Genomic DNA, 10,831 nt, shown 5'->3' with positions numbered 1-10,831 from the left:
TGCCATGCAGATTGCAGTTTTCTGCTGCCAGACTGCAGTGTCAAGGTCATCTCTGCTAACCCAAAGCACATTCCAATGGATTTCAATTGCCATCTGTTCCCCTGAGATCCAGGCCATCTCTGCTAACCCAAAGCACATTCCAATGGATTTCAATTGCCAGCTGTTCCCCTGAGATCCAGGCCACTGTTCTCAGTGCTCTCTATATCCAGCTGGTGCCCTGCCTCATTCCAGCAGCCAGGAATGCTCAGCTTTGGAAGCCAATGAGGTGGGCAGCAAGTTGTTCTGTATCCCATGTTTCCCTCTGTTTAAGAAATTTGAAAAAGGTATAAGTGTACATGCTGTGTTCAAGCTGGCATTCCCATACATATATTTGAAGAATGTTCAACACTAGTAAAAGGACTGACAGAGTTCAGTTCCTGGAGACCAGGGATTCACTGAAAGTAGTTCCATGCATTCTTTTTATTCACTGAAGACACTCCACTGAGATGCTTTTCTGGACCTACTATAGCTGAAGTAGGGAGTGGTTCTGCCTGGGTGTTCTGATACCATCTGTGTATGGCTGGCCTTCCCCGGGCCCCAAGGCTGTGTCTCATTGAGAGCAGAGCCCCTGGGAAGTTCACCCCTCAGCTGAGTGGGCAAGTGCCGGGTATAGTGCTCAATGCTAGGGAGACATATATGAGAGAGGTACAGAGGCTTACATATTCCAACACCATTTAAGGGTGAAGGTGAAGGTTGGTTTTGTTCCCTGTCTGCCCAATCTGCTTGTGGTGAATTATTGTGCCAACTATAAGTATGACTTTAGGAATTTTGGGCCAGGGGCTGCAGGGGGTGGGAGGTAGACAGAGGGAATGTCTTCATATGAAGGCTTCACATGTTATGCTAGGGCAAGATGGTACATTCAGCAAAAGCTCAGGCTGTGCTGGCTAGTGCTTTCATTCATTCCTGTGCCAGGTACCTTGCAGAGCCACCCAGCTGGAGAAAAGGAACCCAAAATTCCCTACCAGGTCAGGCTTCCTTGTTCTTCCCTCGGAGCCTTTTCAGCCCCCCCATGTGGTGCATCAGGTGAGGTGCAGCAGGGCTTGGTGCAGGAGCTCTGCCCGCCTGGCACCTGCAGGTGTAATAAGGGATGGCACATTTTGTTAGCCACAAGACTCTGAGGCCTTCGTGCTTGTTCAGTTGAGGCCATTGGCCAATCCAGTCTTCTATTCTCTTACTTCAAACACCCCTCACTGCCTGTTGGAGATAAATCCTTTTTCTTCCCTTGCCTGTGAAAATTGCCCTGGTGGATTAATAGGTGTGGGGTTTCACTAGGCAGAAAAACAAGGAGGAAGGGCCCTTTTCCAAGATTCCACCACCCTCCTTTCCTTTCACTGCTATTTTGCATTAACATATACATGGTGTGCATGCCTTTCAAGAGCTGAACAGATGCTGGTTCTTGCATTTTGTGCAGTGCCAGGGAAGGATGGGTGTTCCATTTTCCATGTTACCCTACTGCCTGGGGCCACTCCATGCTGATGCTGGTGCTGATCATCTGTCTCTTGGGGTGTTGATGGTGGTGGAAACCTGTTCTTCTGGACCAGAATGTGCTTACCTTTTCCCTTCAGAATGAATACTGAAACTATCTCTTTGCAGTAATCAAATTCAACTGATTAATAATCTGTAAATTTCCCATGTAAGAAGCAAGCCATCTTGAAGTTGGGTGTGACTCCTATCATGGCTGTGATACACCCAAGTCCACAGGGAGATAATTTTCCCCTCCCCACACTCTGGACCCACAGCAACTTCCTCACCCACTTCAGTTCAACTCTGTCACTGATGCCCCTGAGAGTATTTTTTATTTGACTGTTGCTCCTTTGGTTGGTTAATGACTATGTCATCATCGAAGTCCCCAAGTTTGTCTTGATTAGCCTCCTCTCCTCAGGGAAATTGAGAAGAATGAGAGAGCCAGTGATTTAAGGGGATTTGGAGGGAAGGAAAGAGGCTAAGGAGATGAAAGAATAAAGGAGGAAAAGATATGATCTCAAGAAGAGAAGGAGAATGAAGAGAGAGGCAGTTAAATCTGGGGATGTGGGACAGTAGACTTACTTCTTGGGCTGAATAGAAGGCACATTTTGGGGGAAGTTTAAACTTGTTCCCTTTACTTGCCCAGGAACCCATGGTGTGGCTTCACTGTGTGATTTGAAAGGGTGAAATGCAGGGTTATGTATGATCAGAATGACTAACACACATATAGCCAGGTGTGTTCTAGAGATCTTCAAGGAAATTGGCATTGAAGGTGGAGGCTGGAGGCATTTTTACTTCACTCACCCCTGCTCAGGGCCATTTGGTAAGGCATTCAAACCCTTCCAGATGCTCCCCAGGGATTCTCCTGGGTTCTAGAGAGTCCCCTGCAAGGGACTGGGCAAGAAGGAGGTAACCCAACGGAGACGGGTCTCTTCCATGTATCGGCACCGCATGCTCCAGTGCTCTGCTGTACCACTGACAAGACCAGTTCAGGCTGCGTGATTCCGTGGAAAGATAAGGACTTTCAAGGCCAACTCCCTGGTAGCAGGCATAGCCACTAATCAGTTAGTGTGACTGTGAACAAGTTTCCTCAGTGGTAAAATGGGATTAGTCACCCCCACCAGATAGGTTTCTGATGAGTATTAAATAAGATAATATATGTCATATGTAGGTCATGTTGTACATGCCTGAAAGGTAGTAGAGCTTATTCAGTCTTCATCCGCCCTTCCTGGCCCTCCCACTACTCTGCCCTCTCCCCAACCCAGGTTTTATGCTACTCTTCTAAATTGGAGATGGCAATACCTGGAAAAGAAGGAGAAAGGAGGAAAGTATGTATTAACATAACTCACACCTCCCTCCACATTAAACATTCAAACATTTATTGATCTTTTTATCAAACTATGTGAAGGAATGGAAGATTAAAAAGAAAGGAAATCCTTTCTCATTTAAGAGTAGAAATGGAGCTCTAGTAGTCAAAACGACCCTCAAGTTAAAAGAGTCCCTAAATTGTTCAGAATCAGCTACTGAGACTTGGTAACAGCAAACCACATGGTCTTTCCTCTGGTATATGATTAGGACAGAAACCTTCTTGTTGGGCCAATGACTGCGCAGGTTTTGATGACATGAGGAATACAATAAGTTGGCCATTGTATGAAAGGGTGGCAGCAGGACCTGAGCTTGTGCCCTTGTCACTTTCTGTATGAGGCCAGGAGGGTGGAGCTTGATGACATCTCCTAACAATACCCACATGCACATCTCTGTCATCCTTAAATCACTGAGTCTTGGACTTCAGGTTCTCCTTGTGCCGGTCCACAAGGGAACCAACCCACTCCACCGTTTTCTGCTTGGCTTCCTCCCAGCTGTAGAGTGGCTTATATGCCAGATCTCGCTGAGCCTTCTTATAAGAGAAGGTGAATACGCTATTTGACAATGTGACTATGTGGCGGTTGAAGGGCGGTCGATAGGTGTAAATTGGCCTGAGTAGGAAGCTCACTATTTCCAGCAGGAAGCCAATCCAATACATCAGGGATAAAGGAAGGCTCCATCTGGAATCAAGGCGGAGGCCGAACTCTTTGCTCAGGGTGTAATTAAGGTTATCATAGCTTTGGTGAGGCGTGTCATCTGAGATATAGTAGAACTGTCCTCGGATGCTTGGGGCCTTCTTGGGGTCCTGCAGGGCCCTCAAGGCCAGAATGTGGGCCCAGGCCACATTGCCAACATAGACTGGGTTAACAGTGGAGAACTTTCCAACACTTGACAGGATCCCATTGTTGTTCAGGGCCTCATTTACACTAGCAGAAAGGAATCGGCTTCCTTCCCCATAGATATACATGGGTCGTAAGGCACAAGTGTACAGGGTGCCGCCGTTTTTCAGATTCCACCCATTAGCCGCCAGCACAGCCTTCTCAGCAAGCTTTTTGCTGTGTGGGTATGGAGCGGGCCATGTGTTTTCCAGAGGCTCTTCTTCGTGGCCATTCTGGATGATTTCCTTGTAGGAGTTGGGCCCGGCTACCTCTATGCTACTGGTGTAGATGAAGACTGGCACACTAGCTTGGACACAGGCCTCTAACAGGAGCTGGGTACCTGTCCATGAAGAGCATATTGTCACTGTCAGGATATATCCCTAAGAGGTGCCAACCACGAGCACAGATCTATGTGCCCCACCCCCCACTCCCAAATATGGTGGTTGTAACAGACTCAGGGTACATTCTTCTGTGGTTCTGTCTGAGATTTGGTCGTACTACAGCCATAAGAAAAATACCAAAATGAAGAGAAACTGACATGTGGGTTCTGGAGAGTAAGAATTTCTAGACTTTTGGGTTTCATGGATGTGTGTGTGTGTACTTTAATTTTGGAAAGGGACCTAGGGTTATCACTTTTTATTTTGCCAAGTAAGGGTATAGACAAATTATGATTTGTAATCAGTACCATTAAAGTCAGATCATTTAAAATCTAAAAAATCAGGAGGCTATACTCTGTGAATATGGACAGTTCCAGTCCTTAGGCAAAATGGGCAGTTGAAGAATTCACATCACACACACACATACACCATTGTATATAGGCAATATAAACTCTTCAATATATATGAAATTGTTGGTACTTTTCTCATTTTGCTGGGCTCTAATAAAACTTTGTCACAAGGACCATCCTGGAGTCACTGAGCAAGCAGTGGATTGTGGGGAGATGCTGGAAACCCACACTCTTCCTGATTGTGTGTTCCCTGGGAAAGCTGCTTCCAATTCTGGCTGTGACTCTGTTTACCCAGTTATGTAAAGTGGAGGTGATAAACCTTCTTTTAAACCCTGCCCTGGCGTTTCCTGTGGAGCCTGGTGGAGGGCTGGGGAGAGAAGTGTGTCCTCTGCTGGTAACACCTGCAGTGAGAGGACCTTGTAGCCTCCCCTGAGCTGTGTAGAAGCAAAGCTCATGGAGGTACCCATAGTGCCTTCCCTTGAAGAAGGAAGGAATTTCCTAGGGAAAGGATCATTTTTATTTACAAATTTTTGTATCTTAGCCCTTTTAATGTCTCTGTGCAATTTGAGTTTCTGGAAAGACAGCCTCATGTGTTCAAAAATTAATCTTGTGGCAGAGAAAATTTGGAGTTAGTTTACCTTCAAGGGGGAAATGACCAACATTGTGAAGTATTTTCTAAGCTTGGGAGTTATAATGGTTTTAGCAAACAGATGCCTCTAACACTTCCCCTGTCATTTCATAACCCCTCCTTTTGGGAGCTGTTGAAGTAGTAATTAAAATTAAAAACTGGTTACTCTTAGCACCCTCCTTGCACAGCAGGGGTACTTAGAAGTATGGGTAAGTAGAAACTGGAAGTTTTTTTTTTTTTTTTCTTTTATGGTGCTGGAGACTCAAAAGCAATTGGTTGCTTTGGAAAAAGAGTCAGAGTAGACTAAATGCGGAGGGCCAGGCCGGGGTTTGGGGTGCTATGGTGCTGAAGAGACTGGACTCTGGAGATCAGAGGGTGAGATTTCTGAGAAGATTCCTTAAGGAAATGTGTCTGAATTTAAGGTAGTTGGAAAGCCATACTTTGAAAGGAAACCCCAAGCATTTAAGGGATGAAGATTAAATGAGGGTGCACTTTGGGCACCTGGCTGAAAACGGCTCTGGAATAGTAGGCCCTGTGGTGAGCTGAAGAGATTGTATTCTTGATACTGGAAAAATCTTACTGTTAAAAAAATATTGTGGGAAGGCATGTGCTGGATAATTCTGTCCTGACAGACCTTGTGAACCAGCTTTGCTAGTTCTCTCAAGAGGACTTCTTGTTTGAGGTGGGCAGGAGGGCTCTGAATGTTCTCATCAACCTACACACAAGGTTCAAAATGGTGACTACAGTGGCACCTGCAAGGTCTGCTTCTGGCCTGGGAGGCAAGGGGTGGCTGGGTATCAAGAGTCTGAAGTCAGAAATTAGTTGACTTTTGATTGGAACCACAGTAGAAAGAGCCTTTGGAGTCACACAGGGGTGAGTTTAAAGTCTAACTCTCCTACTTGCTTACTTACCTGGGGGACCTTGGACAAGTTACTTGCCCTCTCTCAGTCCTAGTTTTATCATCTAAAAAACTAAAGTTAGCAGTCTTGAACTCCCCTATTCGTAGCGATCAGCAAAGGCACTTGGCCCAGAGCACAGCAGGTGTTCAGTGGAGGGACTTCTTTTCCCTTCCTGCCCTTCTTTGTGATCCTTAATTCCCCACCTTGCTGCATCTCCTCCCCAGCCTACCATACCTTTCACATTGACATTCATGATAGACTCCCTGTGAGTGACACCAAAGACATCAATGATACAGGCGGTGTGGATGATGACCGAGACGTCCTGGCAGGCTCTCTTCAGGAATGGCTCATCCAGAATGTCTCCTTCCAGCACTGTCAGCTTGGTCTTGTTCTGGAGTTCTGTGTGAACACAGGTCAGGTCATTGGAATGATTTCTGTATCTGGCTGAGAAGTTTTCTGATAAAGGTGATGTTACATAGGTGTTCAAGGATGGTTAGAGTAGGGTGTTAGAGTGGAGGGTGTACATTCTACGGAAAGAACAAGTAAAAAAGGCACAGAAATCAGCATGTGTATCAATTTCTTGGAAAGAGCAAACATCTATTTCTCTCCCATCTCATTTTAGAAAAGTAATCTGAGCAGTGAGCTGTCAGGTATGCCTGGAATATAAGCATTGCTAGAGTCATGGGAAGCCCATCAAATTTTCTAAGGAGAGTAGTGTGATTGTAGAGAGTATGAGGGAAAAGTTTGAAGTTAATTCTGTAAGTAATGAGAAATCATGTATAGAATCATAATTTTGGGACTCCAGCATCATGTTAAAGAAAACCCCTTATTTATATTTGGAATAAAATGACAAAAAGGCCAAGCCCCGTGGCTCATGCCTGTTATTCCAGCACTTTGGGAGGCTGTGATGGATGGATCACTGGAGCGCAGGAGGTTGAGACCAGCTTGGACAACATGGGGAAATCCCATTTCTATTAAAATACATGAAATAGCTGGGCATGGTGGCATGTGCCTGCCTGCAGTCCCAGCTACTCTGCAGACTGCGGTGGGAGGATAAATGGAGGCTGAGGTCTCTGGTTCCTGGCAGTGAGCCAAGATCACACCTCTGCACTCTAGCCTGGGTGGTAGAGCAAGACCTTGTCTCAAAAAAAAAAAAAAAAAAAAAAAACCACACAAGCAACAACAACAAAAGGAACAAAAGCAGGGTTGTGGTGTAGGAAGTTAATCTTGGCTTGAGGATATAAAATGGACTGGTATAGGGGATTTGAGAAAGACTGATGATCAAGTGATTAATCAGAATGTCTGTGCCAAAGTTTCGATGAGGACTGGAAGCAGGGTCCAGCAGTGGAAGCAGAGGAGGGGAGAGATATACCAGGTTTGAATTTCAGACCTTACCTTGAAGGTCCTGGTACCTATTGGATCTGAGCTGATAGGAAAAGGAGAAGATAAAATCACCCCTACAGTTTCCTGCTTGGGCAACTGGGAGGAGAGTGGAATCATTACTCAGGAATTGTGGGTGGGCTTCAATGATGAATTTCCCTGGAAAACTATTATCAGATATCATCAAAAGCAGGTAGCAATGCTGAAAATGAGTTAACCACCAATGAACTAACATCGCAGCTGTCTAGCCGGAGGCAGTGGTTACAACATCAATGACTTCAGGTTCCTTTGAAATCCACAGGAAGTGACGCTGCCAGTAAGGTTGTCACCTGGAGTTAGCCCACAAAATGAACACCATGCTACATGGAGCTTGGATAAATACTCTACACTTGTTTGTGCTTTATCATCTGTAACACTTACAGGATATTTATTTCTTTTTACAGCTATCTCATGAGGTAGGTATTCTGAGTCCCACTTTATCAGTGAGGAAACTGAGTCTCAGAGAGGTTAAGGGACAGATCTAAGGTCACGTTTCTAGTGAAGGCTTAAACACGCCCACCCTGCCTCCAAGCTTGTACCCTGTACACCAGGTGCAGGACTGGCTGTTTAATATCAACTTTTCTGTTGTTTAATATCATTCTTTTCCAAAGAATAAGCCAGTTTAACTGAAATTGGCAACAAAGACCAAAGACCAGTGAGAGCAAAATTCAGAGTGAAAAATTCGAAGCTGGAGAAATTCCTTCCTGGGGTACAAGCAGGACCACTTGCTCTCCTGATGCCTCTGCCATGTTTTGTCTACTCCCAACCTCTTCCCATTGTCAGGCAACTCCAAGAAGGTCCTGGAGTGGGGGAGTCAGGGAAGAGGCTGCTGGTGGTGATGTGGGTAACAGCCTGAGAGTGGGATGTTCTCTGGTTCTATTTCCACCTCTGCCCTTCCTGCTGCCTTCCTCTGCTTCTTCTTTGCTGCCACTTCAGACAGACTGGCTCAAAGGAGTGTCAAAGTGGAAGAAGTCCAAAGCTGAGAGAAAAGGACTCTTCCCCAGTGAGTTCCCAGGGATCTAGAGGGACTAGGAAAAGGGACTTTGTTGATGAAGACATGGCTCCCTTCTTCTCCAAGGCACTGTAGACTTGGCAAGTGTTTTATGTAGACTAAATGGAGTTGCTTTTATGGTGTAAGTTGGGCTAGAGGAAGGCCTAAAGGAGCTGTAAGACAAACTACTGCTTAAGAGCACAGATGCTGCACTAGTCTGTCTGGGTTCAAATCTAGCTTTGCCATATGCTAACTGTGGGACCTTCAAAAAGTTAACTAACCTCTCTGTTTCTATCTCCTCATCTTTAAAAAAGGAGGATAATATTACCGATCTCATAGGGTTGTTATGAGGAGCAAATGAGTTGGCAAACCTTTGGCCAAGTGCCTGGCACAAAAAGAACACTGAATGCTTTCTCTGTTTTTATCTTCATACAGACCCCTGCCTGTCTATTATATGATCTGCATTTTTACCATAGGGGATCAATACCTCTAGGCTGAGCATTGCTTTCTTCTGGCTTCAGATGTTAAATTGCAAATATTGGTGAGACACAGGCAAGGATTATAAGCATTTAATATTTGTTTATCAAAGACAACGTTAAAACAGAGGGTGGAAGAAATCGAACATTTCAAGAGGTCAGAGAAGAGCAAAAGTAGAGTGTTGGGTGTGGTCCCTGAATGCTGTCAAGTGGGGGATTCTCTGTGGGCAGGGCAGGACCCTCTGGGCAGCCAGAGCCCACATGTAGACACACAGTCCCCCAAATCCCCTGGGTTGGGGAGGAGGACAGGGAATTGTTTTGGGGCACACCAAGGAGCAAAGGGAGAGACTGAAGATCCACTTTGCCAAGCATCAGCTCTGGGGCCAAGTGAAATAGCCTATGGATAAAGCTCTGGTCTGAGCTCTGCTACACATCAATCAGATGGCCTTAGCAAGTTGCTTTGTGATTCCGGACCTTGATGCGTTCATTGTCCAGTTGGATGTGATGCCTTTTCTACCTGCCTCATGGGGCCATTTGTACAAGGAGTTGCCACAGAAAATTCTGCAGTCAATTTCTTTTTGATGATGAGCAACAGAGGTAAATGTTTTTTTTTTTTTTTTAAAAAGCCATATATGCAAAATCTAAATGAGGCATGTCTGGCCTTATACTGCCTCTTACTCTGTCTCTGCTCTGTGCTGTGCACTGTGCACACACACTCTCTCACTGATGCTCTCTCTCTCACTATATATTTTTCATTATTTCTCTGTCTTTCTCATTGTCTCTGTCTCTGAGTCTCTCTCCCCGACTCTCTCTCCCCGACTCTCTCTCCCCCTTATTGTTTTCCTCTCTCTCTGTCACACACACCCACTTATACACTCATCTTTACCTTAACTTCCTTTTATTTTGCCCTCACTAAGGATACTAAGGAAGCTGCAAAACAAAACACAGCCTGGCACGTTCTAGAGAGACAATGACCCATTGGTGAGGTCTCCAGGGTAATGGTGTCCTTTATGAATGTTGTACAGCAATTGCCAAGACAAAAGCTTCAGAACATAAAAGAGTTGCAGACAAGAAAAAGAACTGATGTGGGATTTTCTAGACGAGAAGAAAAGAGGCCTGGAGGCTGAGGTGGCTGCTTCTCAAGTTCCGGGTCAGGGCCAGAATCTAGTCTCTGGAAATCCCACCCAGTATCTTTCATACTATGCCATTTTATACTATTTAATATTTATTTCTTGATGACTTTGGATGTGAGATTGGCTTAGATTTGGCTACAAATTTCAATAACTTGCTAGACAAGGTCCATCTCCCCCCCACACATGCAGTGTTAAGATGGAACCACACACCCATGACCCAAGTTTACTTACTAGAAAATTCCTCTCTCAATTCTGGTCTGAAGGCCTTGTCCAAGACCCTGATCTCCTTCAGCTCCTTCTCCTTCACCAAGAGGCGGATGATCCTCTGTCCCAGAAACCCTCCTGCTCCTGTCACAAGGCAGCTCCAGCCCGTCATGGCCATCCAAAGTAGCAGGAATCACTCACCAGGAAACAGAAGATGCTGGAGATCTGATTCTAGGGTGACCCTGGAGAGGGCTAAAAAGAGATGTCAAATGGTTATATACTCACACAGATGCCTTATTTTCCTCTACCCCATTGTTTTGCAAACATTCGGTGTCCCCATCACTGCAGGAGTAGCTGAAAGAAAATGAAAAATCTCTAACCTTTAGTTAGATTGTTAAAAGCTGGACAGAAGAGTGGACGTACTTTTCACCTTATTTCCTGTGGCAAGTCTGAAGCTTTATGCACTGTGGCTTCTGGCCCAACCCTTATCACTTTGATCTCTGGCCATGTACTCATTGCTCTCTCCTCCTGTGGGATCCTTATCTCAGAAAAATAGTGACCTTTGGGTTACATCTCTAATTCTTCCCAGGAACAGGAAGAGAAGTCCC

The 10,831-nt window shown here is 45.3% G+C and overlaps 1 protein-coding gene across 1 annotated transcript; it reads right to left on the bottom strand.

Moving 5' to 3' along the window:
• Window positions 1-2,865: 2,865 nt before the first annotated feature.
• Window positions 2,866-10,655, bottom strand: LOC100983009 (3 beta-hydroxysteroid dehydrogenase/Delta 5-->4-isomerase type 1). The gene is made up of 4 exons (XM_003806301.6): window positions 10,604-10,655; window positions 10,251-10,475; window positions 6,235-6,399; window positions 2,866-4,086 (listed from the first exon to the last, which is right to left on the bottom strand). Exons 2-4 carry the CDS (start codon window positions 10,399-10,401, stop codon window positions 3,275-3,277), a joined length of 1,128 nt encoding a protein of 375 aa, XP_003806349.1. The 5' UTR covers window positions 10,402-10,475; window positions 10,604-10,655; the 3' UTR covers window positions 2,866-3,274.
• Window positions 10,656-10,831: the final 176 nt, after the last annotated feature.

The sequence above is a fragment of the Pan paniscus genome, chromosome 1 (assembly GCF_029289425.2).
Source record: "Pan paniscus chromosome 1, NHGRI_mPanPan1-v2.0_pri, whole genome shotgun sequence".
Classification (NCBI taxonomy): Eukaryota; Metazoa; Chordata; class Mammalia; order Primates; family Hominidae; genus Pan; species Pan paniscus.
Note: the sequence above shows the minus strand (reverse complement) of the source record. Positions and strands in the feature narration are given on the sequence as shown.